This window comes from Ctenopharyngodon idella, chromosome 3 (genome assembly GCF_019924925.1).
Source record: "Ctenopharyngodon idella isolate HZGC_01 chromosome 3, HZGC01, whole genome shotgun sequence".
Lineage (NCBI taxonomy): Eukaryota > Metazoa > Chordata > Actinopteri > Cypriniformes > Xenocyprididae > Ctenopharyngodon > Ctenopharyngodon idella.
In genome coordinates, this window is record NC_067222.1 from 23393781 (window position 1) to 23414175 (window position 20395).

The 20395-nt window shown below is 36.4% G+C and overlaps 1 protein-coding gene across 1 annotated transcript in view; it reads right to left on the minus strand.

Annotated features, from left to right (window-relative positions):
- crhr1 (corticotropin releasing hormone receptor 1) overlaps positions 1-20395 on the minus strand; it is a 131294-nt gene that overhangs the window by 92825 nt on the left and 18074 nt on the right. Inside the window, exon 2 of the mRNA XM_051888462.1 lies at positions 469-556. Coding sequence (XP_051744422.1) covers positions 469-556 — 88 coding nt within the window. The remainder of the gene's footprint in view (positions 1-468; positions 557-20395) is intronic.

Here is a 20395-nt window from a genome sequence, read left to right on the forward strand (position 1 = left end):
ACCTGTATGACCTCCATGAAAAACAAAAAAAAAGATATTTTGTAGAATATTTCAACTGCTTATGTACATACAAAGCAACACTGTACCCCATTGATTTTCATTACATAGACAAAAATAAATAAATAAATAAACACAGAGAAATTTTTCAAAAATATATTCTTTTGTGTTCCATAGGGGGAAAAAAAGAAAGCCAGGTTTGGAACGATTCGAGTAAGGACCGAAATGTCCTGGAAATGTGTTCCCAGGGTCAACAGAATCCGTTTTCAGATGTACTGGTGATATGCAGCTTAACCACAAATCCCATCAGCTGCCATGACACTTTATCAATACCTCAAACGGAAGACCATTAACACCAGAGGCCATTAACTTGACTTGCGGAACTGATCTATGACCACGCTTTCCAAACCAAACCCTAGCCCTTACATACCACCAAGCAAAATTGGTTTCAGATCAGTTACGGAGACTTACCTGTAAGATTTGTGGAGAGTAGGAGCAGAGCGTCGCAGGTCAGGTCAGCTGTTGCCCTGGAGATTAGTGTAATCCAGATGGTCAACACCTGCAACGGTGGTACAAAAAAAAGGAAATTTGTGGGGGGAAAACAAAAGTGCGGCCTTAGCATCCATCTGGACAACTACAGTAACAATAGACAGCATGAACAATGAAATAGTAAAGCAGGTCAACATCTGTCTCGGGCACACAGTTGTGCTTCTGAAGTCATCTGGTAGATACTGTATGTGTGAGGAACAGACTGATATTAAGGACGTGAAACTTTACTTTCTTACCGCAAAATTGGTTACCCGTAAATCCTTTTTATTTTTACACATTGTATGTAGAGCTGGGCGATATGGACAAAATATTATCACAATATTTTTTTCATATCATATGATATTGATATTGATATTTATCACGAAAGTCATTTCATACAGTATCATTAAAGGGGAAGGAAATACATTTCACATGTTTGTCAGACCTCAAGTACTTGTTTACAAGTAAACTTTACAGAATTTTTAAGATTTAATACAAATGTATCAATAAAATTGCATAATTAATTCATTAAACCTTAACAATTTAATATTTAAAAAAAAAGAAAAAAAAGAAATCAAATGAAAATATAACAATTTGCATTTCTGTTTTTGTCAAATAAGTTGCTGCGCAATAGTACTGTACAAAACATGGATAAAAATATCTTGGTTGTATGTTGTTCCTCAAAAATAAATTATTATTATTATATTGATATTGATTTATTGCCCTTCCCTAACTGTATGTTTACATGCACTATAAAAGATCAAATTTCAGTCAGACTTGAACAGTAATTCATATTATAAAACTGTCATGTGAATCCTTCATTCCAACTGATTTCAGACCAGTTTTTTTTTTTTTTAAAGTCAGACTAACTGTAGCAAATATCTACTACAATGTTGAGTCTGATGTTTAATATATTTGTACACTCAGTTACTTATTTTATGTGTATTTTGTTTAAAGGCATAGTTCTCATTCTTATAAACAACGTAGCACTCATTTGCTTCATGCTTCATTTTCCTGTTATTTCATTTATCTCATACAAAATTCTTTACAACACTGATTTAAAAGATTTAAGCTCCAAGATTTAATGCGCAGGAGAACAGGGCTTTCATTTCCACATTACGTTCAGGAAATGAGAGGGAAAATCACAGATGTGACCCTTGTGCTCCAACATCACGCCGGCTAAATGATTCCCTGAAACTGAACTAAATGCGATTTATATATATATTTTTTTTTTCAAGCAGAATCCATTAGATATATTTTACTTAACCGCAGCTTTAAGACTAATGGCTCTTTGAACGGCAAGAGGGATGGAGAGTTTCTGCTCATGTTTGATTTGCTGTTATGTGACGGCATAAGCAGGCTGTCTCTAATTCATAGCCCTGGATATAGAGGTGTCCGGTAAAGCAAATACCCTTACAGCATAAAAAACTAAAACAAACACACATAGAATAGGGATGAATGAAGTGATATCACCTTCTTAAAATAGAAAGGGACAGCAGCCTATGACTGAATCCAACACACTGCGTTTCCATTCTCAGAGGGCTTGAGTCATAAAGTTTGCAAAGGCCACATGACCTCAAAAAGCTTTCAGGCCCAGCTAGATGATCCTTCCACACCCCATAATGAAACCATGAAAATTTATACCATCAGCACAAACGCATTATGTCAACGGAAAGCAGCATTGTCTTGCAGAGTGAGGTCTTTCAGCTTAGCGTTAAAATTTTTACAAGCTGTACAAAAATGACTGCAAGTTCCCAATGGCATGAGGTGAACAGCCTGCCTTCTGCTGTCTACTGGTCCCTGACCTCAGTCACACAAGGACAGGTTTACAGAGTTCAGTGTTGACAGCTCTAAAGACCGTCTGCAGCACATACTCAAGCTAGCGAAAGACAAACGGAGGGATTGAGGAGGGAAAACAGAAGAAATAGCTGGCAGACTAACACTCATCTCACTGGTCGGCTGCTGGCTCACTCGGCAGTAATCTTCTTGAAGCCTTGAACTGCCTTTTCCTCAGGTCTTTCCAGAAACATCCCAAACGCTCATGTTATTTTTTTTTCTGGCTCTCCCAATCCATTTACTGTCTCTTTCACAGACTGCTTGTTCCGCAAGGGTGCTGAAGGCTGGTTTTGTGTCGAGGGACGGTTGTGCCTTCAGACTTTCCTGTCACTTGGAACAGTTTCACTTCATCACCCTCTGCCACCACCACTGTAGGGCTATTGTATAACCCATGTGCTGGACAGGATCACCCATGAGGGCTTTAACCCATACTGTACACACACAATAGTTTGACAAACAGATAGAGAGCTTCATGCTGACATGACCAGCAGGGCAGTAACTAACTAAAAGTAGTGACACTACTAATTTAACTACATCTTTAAGTAGCTTGAAGATACTTCAGCTGTTCATAATAGTGTATCTTGTCCACTAACAATCCTTCACTTCTATGAAGCATTTAGAATGATTCATTTTAGCAATTCAGTCATTTAAGTGAATCAGTTAAATGAACTGATTCAAACAAATGCCTCACTGACTTCCTGCAAAGATGCCAGCCTAAATAAAGAAAAAAAATTATTATTTATTTTTTTTTTTTTACAAAATATATCTAGTTAAATGCTGCTGTTTATCAATGTTTTCTTTATTTATTAAAAAAAAATGTTTTTAGTCATTTGTAATAAATGTTTGTAACATATGAATAAATGAAATGGACAAATAAATAAATAGTGTGTATGACAGGGATAAAAATAAATCGAATAAATAAAAGTTTAAAATGTTATAGCGTCATATTAAAATGCATAAAATATAACAAATTTTGTGTTTTATAAAGTTTTCTGCTTCAGTTGTTGTGGTATTGAATCACATTGTTTTTAGATTAATGTACAGAGTGATCAGATGAATTTTAAATAATTGCAAAAATTGTCATTGGCCAAAAAAAAAAAAAAAAAAAAAAAAAGAACTGTATTACAAAAAAACAAATTTCACTGTTTTGGGCCTTGGCACTAAATGAACAGCTAACATAATTTCATTAGCAAATGGGAAAGTGTGAACAAGTACTAGTCAGGTCAAATCGCTATATCATTCTGACTGGATTATAAGAGCAGACTGATCGCTATAAAAGGAGGGAAGATGTGCTTCCAATCATTATGTTCTTGTGATAGCAAAGGTTCCCTCCAAAGAAAGATATGCAGCCATCATTGCTTTGCATCAATAGGCTCTGCATGTGATTAAATTGCAGCAAATGATTGCACCTGAAGGAACCATTTACCGGATCAGAGAACTTCAAGGAGAGAGGTTCAACTGCAGTAAAGAAGGAGTCTCCAGCAAGCGCTAGGACCATCTCCTAAGATAAGCTGCTGAATCGTATCACCACTAGCGCAGAGCTTGCTTAATATTGGCAGCAGGTGGGTGCGAGTGCATCTGCACACACAGTGAGGCCAACACTTTTGGACAATGGCCTGGTGTCAAGAAGGGCACCAAAGAAGCCACTTCTCTCAGAAAAACGTCAAAGACAGACTGAAATTCTGCAGGAAGCACAAGGATTGGACAACAGAAGACCGGTGCTAAATTATTTCCTCTGAAGAAGCGATTCCGACTGATCATAAAATCGATTGTCTGTAGAAGAAAAGGTGAACGCTATCATGAGTCCTGTGACATGCCAAAAGTGAAACATCCTGAGACTATCCATCTGTGGGGTTCCTTTTCATTCAAGGCAATAGGTTCTCAAAATATCCTGCCCAAAAACGCAACCCAGTCTCATTAGAAAAACGTACCCGTGGGAACATTTTCGCGAGTCGCAAAATACATACCAATACGTACACATCACATCAATGTGAAATGTCCACTGAGTGGCGCTAAAAGTGTGTTCATTTTTTTTTGCCGGAACAGATAAACATGAATATGGTATGTTTTTATGACGTTGATTTTTATACAAGTCACCGCAGTTCTGATTTGACATTTGCACTCCATTGCGTTTTAAAATAATGTACCACCAACACTACACCTAAACCTACCCAATAGTGTTAAACAAACACAAATGTGACATAAAAAGCATCTGTAATCGTGCCGTTTTAGCTTGTTTTGATCTCTCATCTTTGAGCTCTTTTACCGTGACTCGCTTTTCACAGGATTCATACCCAGGGCTTCCTTGTCTTAAGAACAACTCCGTATCAGCTGAGCTACTGAGCAAGCTTGTTATGTCTGAAAAGCGAAATATATGGAGCTAAGCGATGCAAAGTCCAAAATATATTTGTTTACAAATCATGCACTCTGGTAAAAAAAAAAAACGTTTTGAAGTCATAATATTGTGCAAGGAGACGTAAAAATGAGTCTTTATTAATCCATAATCTGACCCCGTAATCGTAACTGTGCATGAAAACGATTAAAAGCGCTTGCCGTTTTACTGCCTGTAGCATTCATTTCTGTTGGAAACTGCAGTGATATGTACGCATTGGTACATATTTTGGCGACTCACGAAAACGTTCCAACAGGTACGTCTTTCCTATGAGACCAGGTTGCAACAACAATTCCATGAATAAAGAATGGTATCAAAATGTCCTGCAAGAGCAATTTCTCTCAGTGATCCAGGAGCAATTTGGTGATGATCAGTGCTTTTTCCATCATGATAGACGACCATGTCATAAAGCAAGAGTGATAATGAAGTGGCTCAAGATCATTGCATTTAAATTTTTAGATCTGTGGCCAATTTGTGGATCTTAATCCAATAGAGAACCTGTGGTCAATCCACAAAAGGCAAGTGGACAAGCTATAGTTGACAAATTGTGATCAACTCCAAGCACCAATAAGGCAACAGTGGATCACCATCAGTCAGGATTTAGCCCAGAAGCTGATATCCAGCATGCCAGAGTAAATTGCAGAGGTTATAAAGAAGGGTCTACACTGTAAATATTGACTCTTTGCCTATACTGAATGTCTTTGCCAATAAAAGCCTTTAAAACATACAAAATCCTTATCATTGTTTCCCAGTATACCATAGAAACATGCAAAAAATATTCTACAAAATGAAGCAGCAAACTTTGTAAAGCACAAAATTGATGTCATTGCCAATACTTTGGCCACAGCTGTAAGGTATAAAGCAATAGAAACCAATACGAACTATATAATCAAAATTATCCAAAATATCAATTCTAAATATCTTAAACCCGTCTGCACTTTACTTAATATTTTCTTTAACAAATCTTGGTCAGCCAATTTCACCACACTGACCATATTGGTTTGGCTGGTGAACTGCATGAGCTAGCCAGCATAAACAAGCCATAACAAGTATACATTCATGCAGGCATAAAATTATCTTTTTAGCAAGGAGAACAGCAGTGTATTTTGATCTCGCTCTCTAAGCCAAGAGTACTTTAAACATCCTTGATCTCCTTCAAAAGTAAGAACAGTGCAAAACACACATTACTGTTCATTATCAAAACACCACAGTCTCCACAGGGAAGTTCTTAAACACCTCTCTGATGCTTTTCTTAAGAGACAAGATAGAACAGAACTAATGAAAAGGCTTGAAGCCCAGAAATGAACTAGCCTATTGTTGTTCCAGTATACCTTCTCTACATGCTGTTGTGTGTGTGACTACTAAATCCCACCTCACATTTCAAAACGAAGAACACTCTCTCACACCTTACGGCCTTTGCCTCTTTCTATCTCTCTTAAGGAACTCTTCAGACTGGCCTCGAAGGAACACCCTGCTGCAAATCATGAGCCGAGAACTCCCCTATCACACATCTACTGGGCTGGTCCCTAAAGAATGGCGGACAAGGAAAGACTACTAACTGCACGAGAAGAGCAAGAAAGCTTTAGCAGAAACCCAGGACATTTAACAAAGCAAGGATGAAAAAGCTCTGCAGCTATCTGAAATAAGCTGATAAGCTTGAGGGAAGATAGAAATTAGATGAAACTAAATGGCCATTACTTGAGGAGCCACAGGCCTCATTCTCCTGAAAAGTACTGGGTTCAGAGATTTATAATTATAAGACCACCTAAACAGATTAAATGCACGCTGCACCAAAATCCCTATGAGTAAGGTTCAAGTACCCCTTCATTGACCAGAAACATGTTCATTTTAATTCATACTGGATATCATTTAGCACTTTCATTAATATTACTCAAGTGGCCATTATGATGATGATTCACTTTTAAACCTTATGTTTGCTTATCATTGTTTCAAAAAAACAAAATAATACAATAAATGTTTAAATAATAATAATAATACAATAAAAGAAATGGACAAGTACATAATAAAATAAAATAAAATAAAATAAAATAAAATAAAATAAAATAAAATAAAATAAAATAAAATAAAATAAAATAAAATAAAATAAACACAGACTCGCCAAGTAGCTCAGATGCTCGTGCTTGTTTATCACAAGTTTGGACAGTTCTGAGAACAATAATCTTTCCCAGAAAAAGACCTAACGGCAAATCATTCATAAAAATCTAGATAACAGAGTTCAGAGTCAATTGCGAGCTTTGTGTGATGAAATTTAATTACTAGGCATGAAATATCATCCACAGGTCATATGACAAAATGACCTATTCACTTTCTTTCCTTAAACACACACACAAAATATTTAAACCTATTGATACCATATCTCATCATTTTTAGGTGTAACACAGCAAAAGTGAAACCCCTGGAACATCCTAAAATACAGCACTCTCTTGGGTATATGTTGGGAATAAGCTGTTAGATGCTTGGTTAAACCAGGAATGAGATGTGACAGAATTCCCCATGCTCTGGCACAGTATATAAACTATTTATGAGTGAATGATATATGAAAGATGGCATCTTAGTAAATTTACCTAATGGCTCTTAACCGTTGCTTTCCATCTCCCACATTGTGACTTGCAAATAGGATGTAAAGGAAATGCAATTTCAACTCCCACCCCAAGAACTGATCTGTATTCTAGCAGAACTTTATAAAGCTGGCTCTTTAGAAGCCATTGTTGAGCAGCTTAGAGAAGATCAAATTCTATCCAGCATTGCCTGCATGTTTCTCAGAGGCAGGTCTATTTTGGGCAGAGAATCAAACATCTAATCCTCCTTACAGTCTGAGAGGATAAAGAAGCCACATTTTAACTAGCTATGTCCAAACTACACTGAACGATATGCACCTTTTTCCTTCTGATTCTGTCTTGCCATCTATCCCTGCTCTTGATACTGACATTTTTCAGAGTCAGTCCGACAGACTGAAGGTGCAGTTGGAAAGGAAGAGTCCAGTACTGTTCTGTTGTGTGTATTACGACAAAGCATTTCTAGGAAATAATAACCAGACTTAGTCACAAGTCTTTTATCGCTGCCACACAGAGTTCAATAGCTCAATCCATGTTTGCAAAAGCCAGGTCAGTATGCTAGATATTTTATTTATAAAAATGGATTAAATTTACACTAAACAGTGAAACTTAGCAGAGGCTCTGAAATGCAATGAAAACATTGTTTGAAAGTTACAGTAAAAACATTTATAATGTTACAAAAGTCTTTCATCAAAGAATCCTGAAAAATTATTGTGGTTTCAACATTGATAATAAGAAAGGTTTCCAAACCAAATGATTTCTGAAGGATCACGTGACACTGAAAACTGGAGTAATGATGCTGAAAATTCAACATCGTCATCACTGGAATAAATTACATTTTAAAATATATTCAAATAATAATTTCAAAATATTACTGTTTTGCTCTATTTTAATCAAATAAATGCGGCCTTGGTGAGCAGAAGAGACTTCGTTCAAAAACATTAAAAAATCTCACCCTAAATGTATAAGTTTGCTCTGTGGCTGCAAATGATTAGAATGTTGCAAACAATAGAATTGGAATGGTGATATAAACAGTGAAATGTTCCAGTGCAGTTACATCATCACTTTAGGAACTCTTGGAACACCTCTTGTCCAATAAAATTAGTGGACTGAAACTAACCGTTGTACAAAATCTTAAGGACAAACCCTGCCACTAAGATAGTTAGTGATAGCTACTTCCGGTAGCATGCAAACACCTATGGCTTTGGGTCTTAAAATACCCTAATTATTCAAATATTCAATAAATTTCGACATAGAACATCGCAATGAATCAAGGGGCAGGGATGGAAACCAGGGTGTGACAAAAGAAAATCCCAGGTCGCCAAGATAAGATTGAAAGTGGAGAAGAAATGGGAGAAATGGAGCCGACCACTCTCTGGCATGCTATTGCTGCGGGGGAAATTAGCCTGGGGAAAATACTCGAAGAGCTGAGAGAATTCAGGAAGAAAAATAATGAAAAAATAGCAGACATTAAGCAGGATTTGAACAGTACAAACAAGAGGATTGAGGAAGCTGAGGGTCGTATCGTGGAGGCCAAGGAACAAATACAACAGTTGGGAGAGGCACTGCTAAAACTTCTGGCTCAGCTCGAGGCTAAGCTGACAGATCAAGAGGACAGGATTATATACATGTGAATATATAGAGTTCCAGAGGGCAGCGAAAATGGCTCATTGACCATCAAGTTAATTAAAAAATTACTTAAGGATGGGACTTGACTCATCGATGGACACACATATTCAGAGGGGTCATAGAGCTTTGGCACCAAAACCTACGAAAAAAGAGATTTTGGGACAGGTGTGGAGAAAAGGTGGCCAGAAATGGAACAATGGTCGTAATACATGTAATCATGACTACCCCCCTGCTAGGACCCTCCTAAAGGAATATGCGCAGGCAAAAACAGCACTGAAGGAAAAGAAGATCAGGTTCTAGACTCCATGTCCGGCAAATGTCTGGATATTCTGTGAAGGTGAAACAGTGCTCTACAATCAATTCTGTGGAGGAGGCAACAAATGATATGAAGGACAGGGGACTTCAGGTAGATGTCATCTGACCACAACAGACTCCACTAGAATGCCTTCAACGCCAAGCTTGGACAACGAAAATGGGGGTGAGGCAGTCCAGTTGAAACTAACACAACACCGGAATTTATAGAGCAACTGAAAAGTTTCAGACGAAAATAAAAGGCAACTGAACTTGCGTACTGATCGGTTGAACTGATGCATATGACAGCAGTGTAATCCCTTTTTTGAATTCCAAATTTTTGAATTTTATATCTATTTCAGACACTTCCAGTTCTCAGAAGAACAATTTAAAGATTGGGACAAATGGATTATAAGGTTTATCTAGCAAGGCAAAAAAAATTCAGAATTCATTTTAAACCACTCCAGATACTTAAAGAAATGGGTGTTATGGCCCTCCCTCTCTTAAAGGCTATTATATAGTTGCCCAATTAAGACCCATAGTTTGCTGGTGCAATCCAAGTTATACAGCTACAGTACATGGAAATAAATTGAACTTTCACTTTTCTCTGAAGTACTGATTCAAGCAGTAGTTGCTGATGATAACCTAATAATTCAAATAAGTAAAGAATACTCATAGATTACTACTACTTTAGAAATATGAGCCACAGTAATTAAAAAATTGTGAATAAAAAGGCACTCTAAAATAGTAAGGTTGTGTGCATGATACAGACTTTACCCCTAAACTTTTAAGAAAAGGATTAAGAAAGGAGTTACATCATAGTATTCAGACACAGACAACAATATTTTTGACCTTTCAAGAATTTAAGAAGTGTTTTGGGTCAGGAAATCACAACTTGTATCACCACTTCCACTCAACAGTGAACAAGAAGGGGAATTGGGTAAAAAATGACTGTGTGAAGATTTTCTTGTCTCCATATAAGGCTACTACAGTTAGCAAGGTAATTTCTAAACTTTATCACTGTCCTCAAAATCATAAATCAGAATCGACCTCCAATGTCAGAATTAAATGGAAGAAGGAAGGAAACATGATCATATCAGAAGAGGCTTGTTAAAAACATGTAAATCTGAATGGGAAACTAAAGGCTCCCACCAGTGGAGGTTATTAGCTTGAAAAAATAGAATTAGATTTTTTATTTCCCTGGCTCAAATGTGCCATAGAGAAATAGGGTCAGGGTGTTGGAGACACTGTCATTCAAAAGTAGCAAATCCTCATAAAATATTCTGAGCATGTCCAGTTATTCTCCTATTTTGGAAAGATGTACATAGGACAATAGAGGCTATATTTCATTTGCATGAAACCAATTTTACATACTGTACCTATGGAGAATATTCCTGGTTGCAGCTAAAAAGGCTGTTACTTGTATAATGGCCTCAACCTACTTCACCCACACTTTAGAAGACTGGAAAGCAATTGTCACTGAAATATACAAAATGGAAATCCTAACCTTTTCTTCAAAATTCAAAAAAGCAAAAGGGGGCTTTTTTATGGGGAAAAAATGGAAGGAATTTGTGGACTTGGAGAAATAATAATTATATAATAGACTTCAGAGATTATTGTTGTCAATTAAACATTGTAACCTTGCAAAATTGCTATTACACTGTACTGTATCTTGTTTGTTTGCTTTTTTGTAATTCATTTAGTTTCTGTAAGCATTACACATTTATAGTGAAATTTGTAGGAAGTCATTTAGAATAAGTGTATCCTTTCTACACATACTGTACATTTTTGTACATTTGGATAGACTCTGAAACATACAATAAATATCATCATATTGACAGCATCTAAACACAAAACTTTTTCAAATGAACAACTCTGGAGACAAGATTATTACATTTTTGGAATTAATGTGCTGATTTTATTGCATTTGCAAAAAAAAGAAGTTTTTTTTTTTTTTTTTTAAATTCACCATTATTTTCTGATAAATGAGAGTCCTGCTATACAATTATTAAACTCACCGGTTTCTGTAATTTCTGTCTCGGCTAGTCGTTAGGCCCGGAGCACGGTATGACGGAAGGACTAGATCAATTTCCATCCCAATGCAATATTAAAATTACTTATGATAAAGCATTTCATTTGTGAATGAAAAGATATTTCAGTGCTGAGTTTTAAGAGAACACACATATTATGCAAAACCATCTCAGTCTGACTCAGTTCATCTGAATTTCTGGCCCTGGAGATTCTGTTCTCATAACAGTAAGGACAACAACCGTAAGCAGTGTGTTGACCCTGTTTTGCCATTGTCTGAAATTAGATATTATAGTTTGCGCTGTAAGAAATGACAATAACTGCCTCGACCCAGATTCCACTCCAAGATAGGTGTTAGAACAAGCTCATTCCCCAAAATGGGGAAAGTCAATAGTTTTGTTGTTCTGCACCACTTGGGGTGATCACATTGTAAGCAAATGGTCATCAATTGTAGAATGGGAGCAGGTGAGGGACTTCATTAACATACAGACCACAGATGTTACAACAGGAGCAACTTCATTTACATTAGGGGTGGTAAACTGTCAAGGGATCAAATGTTTTGGATGCTAGGGTTCATTCAGACTCTATTGAACCCAAGGTGCTTGTGTACTTTGTCAACTTCTTCATTGAGATCTTCAACTTCCTCATCATTTTTTCTTACAGTGGTCAGTTCTCTGAGGTCGTCTGAGGAGACTGGCAGCGGTTCTCTGGCAGCAGCAGTGGTAATGTGTAATCCTGTTCTAACAATAGCCTTTAACACACAAGAACACCGTGCACACGCACATGTAGTGGTGTGTTCCACACGCTTCTCCTCTGTCCACTGGCCTAGCCTGCGCTGGGACTTGGCTTGATTGGCTGGAGCCAGCCGCTGTGTTGTCTAAAGCAGTGTGCTGTTCGAGCATAAACCCCAAATCCCTTCCATAAAAAAACTCTATAACGGGCTGCCGAGCCACAGGCGCTGGAGATCGCCGGCCAGCAAAGGAAGGATGATCTTGGGATACAAAGGCTAGAAATCGTGGGGATTGATGCCAGCCTGCTGGTTGAAAGCGTAAAGCTAGTGTGATCCCACAGCTCCATCTGACAATTTCAGTCTTTGGGGATTTAAATCTGAAAGCCAGAGGTACTATAAAGTCAGTTTATTAAATGTTCTGTGGGTTAATAGAACTGCGTGTAGCTTTTGTCACTGATCACTGATTTCACTGCACTCTTACATCTTACTTTCAAACAACAGTAAAGAATAAAATGTTGTGTGTATGAAAGGGATAAAAAAATAAAATAAAACTAACATTGAAATAATAAATGGCTGAACTTGACATATGCAGTCAACTTTATGCTGTGATAAATTATAAATTAATGAATAAATAAATATACAAACAATATAATAAATATAAACATTTATAATAAATAAACAAACAGAATGAACAATCTAAATAAATAAACTGACTGAATGAAATTAGTCCAAAGATTCCGACAAAATAAAAAATAAAAAATATTTATAAACAACCAAATCTAAATAAAACTAAACTTAAATTGAAAATAAAAATGCAAAATAAATGCAAAAAAAAAAAAAAAAATAATAATAATAACCCTTAAACCCTTATTATAAAATATTACAAAGATTTACTAAATTCACTTTTAAGTTAACTGATCGATTAATTAATTAAAGGTTAAACTTTTTACTATGGACAGAATTTGGATAAAAGAGTTGAACAGCTGCCAGATATATTAAACAGACATCACCTTTCACAACGTGCATCACAGTTGCTGTGATATACTGTTTTCTGTACAGATAAATGCAGTCACAGCCTGACAAACAAGTCTTAAAGGGCTAGTTCACCCAAAAATGAAATTTCTGTCATTACTCATCCTCATGTTGTTCCACACCCGTAAGACCTTCGTTCATCTTCTGAACACAAATTAAGATATTTTTGATTTTTTTTTTTTTTTTTATCCTCCATTGAAAGCAACGAAATTACCACATTCAGTGTCCAGAAAAGTAGTAAAGACATCATTAAAATAGTCAACGTGACTACAGAGGTCGAACCTTAATGTTATGAAGTGACAAGAATACTGTTTGTGCACAAAAACAAAACAAAAATAATGACTTTATTCAACAAATTCGTCTCTCCCCTGTCATTCTGCTATGCTATTTTCATTGCAAATTCCTTATGACTCTTCCAGGTCCGAACGGCGGCTCAGTATTGGCCTGTTCACGTGAGCAGCACAAGGCATGCATGTGATGCTGACGCAGGAGCCGGCCAATAATGAGCTGGCGTTCGGATGTAAACACGAAAACGAGGCACTGTGGCACTGTGTAACAGACTGACAGGGAAGAGGAAAAATTGTTGTTCCGAAGATGAACGAAGGTCTTACGGGTGTGGAACGACATGAGGGTGAGTAATTAATGACAGAATTTTCATTTTTTGGTGAATTAACCCTTTAAAATACAATCTAGCATTTACCAACAGTAACATTCTACAGAATAAAGTGGGTTTATGTGGCAATTTAAACTAATAGGTGAATTGTGGTCCATTTCTCTTGTATCCAATTTCAGCAATAAACCAAACTGAGAAGACTGACTCTACTCACTACAAAATAAACTCAAAAGCAATTGACTTGTATGGTTCCACTGCACAAATTACTTTTTTTTTTTTTCTGGATTTGATCAGCTTTCAGCTTCTCCTCCATCTAAACCTAAAGAGGCTGGCAGAAGAGATGTCTGTCAATGCATTGTCTCTCTGTGACTTTAGACTTCTAAATCCAACACAGTGCTATTCACCTGTTCCTGACTTAGTGCCAAGCCACAGACCACCACGACCATATGGCTTGGTATGTGATGCCAAAGCAGGAGAAAGAGAATGAAAGAAAAGAAAATAAAGGGAAAAAAAACTCAAACCAAATAATTTTAATGATATTTGTTTACATTAACGCGTTTTAAGTGTCTGCATTCATCTGCCAAGGCGGGTGGAACACTGTACTACAATATCAGTCTCAGACTCAGACTGCATGCCTACAGACAGCCCACAGTTCATTCAATGCCATACATGGTGCACAAAAAACAAAGTACTTTCTCAATCTGGCAAACTCTAATCTGCTTGGATGACTTTACACAACTTTGATAAAGTTTTAAGAATAAAATAAGAAAAAAAATTAACTAAATATCCATAAACAGAACTGTCAAAAAGAAGAAACAAGCAGCATAAAAGTATCATAAAAATATGCATTTTATTCATATAGTCATGCAATAGTGTTGTGCAACGGACAGACTAAAACTGAAGTGTTTATTCGCTGATAATCACAATTAAAGTCCTTAATCACTTGAGTCAATGAGTTGAACTTGAGAACTGAATCAATCCATGAAGTGATTTATTGAAAAAGTCTGAATCAAAAGAATGATTTGTTCACAAATCATATCCGTTCAAAAGTTTGGGGTCGGCAGAATTTTTAAAAAGATCAGTCTCTTATGCTCACCATTTATTTGATTAAAAACATTAAAACAGTAATATTGTGAAACATTATTGCAATTTAAAATAACTGTTTTCTATGTTAATGTATTTTAAAATGTAAATTATTCATGATGGCAAAGATCCTACAGAAATCATTCTAATATGATTTGGTGCTTAAGAAGCATTTGTATTATTATTAATGTTCAAAACAGTTAAGCAGCTTGCTTAATATTTGTGTAGAGAGTGTGATATGTTTTTCAGGATTCTTTGATGTATAGAATATTCAAAAGAATAGCATTTATTTGAAATAGGAATTTCAGTAATTCTTTGTGTAAAATAATGTAAAAGTCTTTTAATTTAAGGGATTCTTGCTAAAAACAAAAAGTATTAATGTCTTTTGAGCGGTAGAGTATATCACTACTTTTTTTTTTTTTTACCTTAACAAGAGCAAAGGTTGATGTCAATATAGTAAATAACTTCAAAAATGTAGTCTGTTCCTCACTCAAAGCTATCATATGACTTCATATGAGTGTACACGTCATATGAAACATTTCCATGACACTTTTATGGTGCCTTGTGTGTCATTTTGGAGCTTGACAGGAGAACGAATCGAGTATAAACACCTCTCAGAGCAGGTGTGTGTTCGCCTGCGGTGATTCACAAAGTGATTCGCCAGAGAGCATGAGTCAAAGATGGCTTAACTCACACACAGTCACATGAGACAGCTTCCTACAAACTGCTAATTCAAAAGGGATTTTTTAAAATTATTTTTAATTCCTATTACAAATATACATGACATAGAAACAACAGAAATATTAAATTCAATAAAAACTCTGGGTTACACTTTATTTTATGGTGGCATTGTATTTACTCAAATAAGTACTGAGTATTATTATTAACTACATGTACTTACTATAGAGTTAGGGTTTGGTTAAGGGTTAGTTACTTGTAATTATACATAATTTACCGTTATTTCTACAGTACGTACATGTAGTAACACGTACATACGTCACTTTAAAATAAAGTGTTACCAAACTTTGATCATTAGAATCACTGGTAGGGATTCACTAGTAACTTTAGCATCTATACCCAGATAGAAACACCTTATTAGAGCAATTCCTCTCAACCAAAAAGTTAACACAGAATGATTGTTCCTTACAGCCATACGCGCTTTTAGCCGGGATCAGTGCTGTTCCTCACGAGGACATCCTGTGACGATATTCTGCTCGCCTAGTTAAAGAAGTGCGTCATCACTACTTAGAGACATGCAATCCCCTACACTTAAAAAGCTCAACCCATCCTTCCAATCTACTGTTCTGAAACCAGCGGGTGACTCATGGGTGCTAATTTGGAAAGGGTGCAAGAAAACAGCTCTCCCCATCTATCTTGGGCTGGCTTAAATGGCCAGGAAGATGGACGGGGGAGGGTGTCACTTTTTTTTTCACACAGTGATGATGATGCATCTTTATCTGCCCACAGAAAGCACGCTCCTGTCTCTTCATCTGCTTTAATGACTGGTCTGCCTGCCGAGGATGGCTCATATGCACATGCCGTCGTGTATATGCGATTAGCTCGAATGTGTGCGAGTATGTGTTTGATTAGTTGCGTGCATAATTAGCATGCAGAAGCTTTGTCGTGGGCGATAATAAATAGTGCAAATATGCGCGTGTGTGAGCATGCAATTTAGTTTTTAACCTCGGCTGCGTGTCTATTGATTGGCTGCCTGATTGAACGTCTTCCTCTGCGACGTGATTGGTGGAAGGAGAGAGTGTTTCTCAGTTTAATTAAATTGACATTAATTAATGAGCTCTGTGACCCAAAACTATGAAGATCATAAATTACTTGCTAGGCAAAAATGAGCACTGTGAAGATGACCTCAATGACTACCAGTCAGCGCCAATAATCATTAGTGTTTTGGGATTGCTTTATTAAAATGTATTGTTTGAAACTCTCTGAGGAGCCTTAAAGTGTCCGTCTCTCTTGTCTAGTGTTCTTCCTGGTGGTTTTTAAATGCTAATAGACATTGCATGCATTGCCTTTTCAACATATATCTGTTGAAACCTTCAAGCACTTTTATTTTTTTTAATTACACGCTCATGTTGATTACAAGCGATAAGTAGAACTTTGAAATATGCTCTTTGGGGAGCATAAAAATCTGTTCAGGTTACAAGAACAATAACCACCATTAACACCAGGAACAATCATTAAAGCTGTTTATAAAATAAAAAGAGATTGTGATAATTAGCCCTGATTATATGAAGTATTAATAATCTAGCACTACATGAAAGAGTCATTTTGATTCTGTGAATGAGTGCTTGAAGCTCAGCTTGTCAGGTGGATTTACAGCTAATTCATGCCCAGCTGGTAATGGATATAGCAAATTATGAATCTTGCATCAAGGCCATCATCATGGGACCGGACTGATGGCAGATGAAAGAGAACTTCATTATACCCAGCTAACACCAGAGGAACTCTGGAACTCTGTTGGTGTTCGTATTGGAAACTATTTGTGGAATAACATGGCAGTGATCACTGTTTCCTACAGGATTTAGTCTTGGCATTATCAATGCCCTTGGGGTGTCAGTGCCCTTCCAATTGAGCCAAACAAACTAAGAAACAATACTACTTTTAATCAACAATAATTTATTTCCTCATAAAGACTGTCAGATTGTGCATTAATTAGGGCCCTGTCTGTTTTATTTTTTCCTAAAAAATACATTTTAATGTTTCTGGATTCTGTTTTAATGGTTTAATTAAATTTGAATAATCAAAAAGGATGTCTAATCAACAGAATTCATAACACTTCAACAATTTTATAATTTATTACAAATTTAACAATATTGTGGTCTATTAAATAAATGGGCCAAGCCCAAAATGGCCAGACATTAAGCTTTTAATTGTCTTAACCACAAATTATTGGTCAGAAAATTAGCTAAATTTAAGCAAATGCATTATTTAAAAGCCATTGTTGTCTCAGAAAAACATCAAAGACAGAATGAAGTTTTTGGCAGAACATGGGAAGTTGTGTGTGGAGTGATGAATCACAATGAAACACGAGTTGAATGGTGATGCTCCAGAGCGGTGTCTTTGAAAATCTGTTGACAAATATAATAATAAACGCATCTCTACCACAGTGAAGCATGGAGGAAGAGCTGTCATTGTGTGGGGAATCTTTTTAGCTGCTGGTGTTGGTGAGTTACAGTACTTCATTGTGAAAAGTCATTTAATGCTTTGGAGTAGAGGAGAATATTGCAGAATGGCTTGCTGCCCACAAATGAAAAGTTGTTATGTAAAGAGGAATGATCAGAGGTTATTTTTCAACACGGCAATGCTCCTGCCCAAATTGCAATGACAACCAAAAAGTGGCTTGACAACAAGTCCATTAGGCTCATGTTTTGGCCTGGTTATAGTCCAGATTTGAACCCTATAGTGAATATTTGGTCTCACATTAGAGAATTAAACATGCAAATTGCAATTTAATATTCACAGAATCTAGTCCATATCACAATTTGATTAAGTGATTAAGTGTAGAGACCCACTTTTGATTTATTCAGCCAAAATTCGCCAAATTCTGTGACATTCCATGTTTTACTGTAAATTCCATTTTTATGACTAGATTCTGCAATTCCATCCGCATTTTTTGAATTGTGGAAATCATAGGGCCCTGTTACATTGTTACACCAGTAGGTGGCGACAAATCATTTAAAAAAAAAAAAAACTGATTCATTCAGGAACTAAATAAGTGGACGAATGCATCCTGATATGCATACTTCCCTTCTAAACAGAAAATAAAAACAGTATGTGAAAGAGTGCTATGTCTGAATGGTACCTACTCAGAGAGTATGCAATTTTGGATGCAGCCATACAGTAGGTTTTATGAGGGAATCATTGAATCATTTAGTCTTCTGATTCATTCAAAAACGTTTATGAATTAGTCACTGAATCATTCACTCAATTCATTCAATAACACTGACTCTCTCAGAAACGCCATTTCCGTGTGTTGCTGGAGACAAAAAATTTTATGACCCGAAGGTAAATAACAAAATGACAGAATTTTCTTTTTACTGCAAAGTCCCATACAAATAATTAGTCAGAAATTACACTAATGTAGGTTTCACTTACCAAAAAATTAGCATTTTTAATATTTATTCTCAATTAAAAAAAAAAATTTCACAGCACCCTGCTCATCAGTTACAATTTATAAGCTCACGACTTATTTTGTTATGGCACGGCAGATCCGGTAGCTTCGCAAGATGAAGTAAACAGATTTGCATTGCAGAATACTTTTGGGCTATATTTGGACATCAAATGTCTGTGTAAGATTTCTCAGTTCTGCTCGCATGAGGTCTAGATGATGGTGGGCTTGATTTGAGTCATCATGCACTGTGGCATATTCTCCGCAACATCACACCCAAACTCATCCAGCTTAATGAATGATCACTGAATGATAAGAAATTAAGCAGCTGGAACATTAAGTAGATTAAAGGATCAAAGACATTGCGCTCTAGAAACATAGCTCGCTTCTACACAGACACCAATGCATGTTGGGAATCCACACGATCATAAATATGACCATAAATTTTAATAGGCTGTCAGAAGCTAAAGTAAGGCAAAAAGTACCAATTTGGCTCCAAATCCAAATGTGTTTTGTATCAGTCTCAGTGCTGAAATTCTACTTTCGGACTTCAAAGACGAGTCTATCAAGAACTGAATGGGAATATATTGATGCTTATGAAAGCAGGATAAAAATAGCCATTCATCCCCTGTGTGTCTGGGTGTCTACTCACTGGCATCAATAAAGGATAAGAAGGATAAATGTGTGCACATGTGTTTGTGTGAGCTAGTGCACATGCATTCAAGCACAAATACTAAAACATCCATTATTACTAGTATTAATTACTTCCCAATAGGGATGTGCTTGAAGCCAAATACCATGTTCGGAAAGGAAATGACACATAATATGGAGCCCATAAAAGGAACATGGTGATGGAAAAAAAGATAGGAGGAATCACCTGTACTCTGTGTATAGGTAGCAGTGGTACAGACCACACATTAAGATATTTGTCAGTGATGCTCAGGATCTGTTGTGCACAAAATCCTCCGCCATCATCCTGTCAGTCATCTCTCCTTACTCTCTTCACATGATAAGTGAAATGTACTGTAATGTAACCGACTACCACAACAAGCCTAGGCATGTCCCTTTAGGGGCTCCGTAGAGTGCGTTATTTCTTTTCCATGCCTTTCCGAATTCAGAATTAGGCTTCAGACACATAAATATATAACACAAATCAGTGTTGGTTAATAAAGTGATGTAGCCTTTGTCTCATATTGTCTCTTCGTCTTTTTCAATTGGAATAATTCATACTCTTAATAAATAATAATCAAAACTCTTATATATTAATAATAACAACAATAATGTTGGCACATCCTGTAAACATCAAGCTAAGATTACATAAAATTGGGAAATGTACATGCAAAAACAAACTTTTACATTCTTTTGAATGTGTTAACCATAGACAACAAGAAAACCCCAGTCTTAAGTCTGTAGAAAAGCCAATTTCTTCTTCATCTACTTTCTTCTCTTCAGATGAGGTCCATTACACTTGAAAACTAAGGCTGCCAAAAATCCACTCTATTCTAAATTAAAATGGTTTAAAGGTAAGATCTGGAAT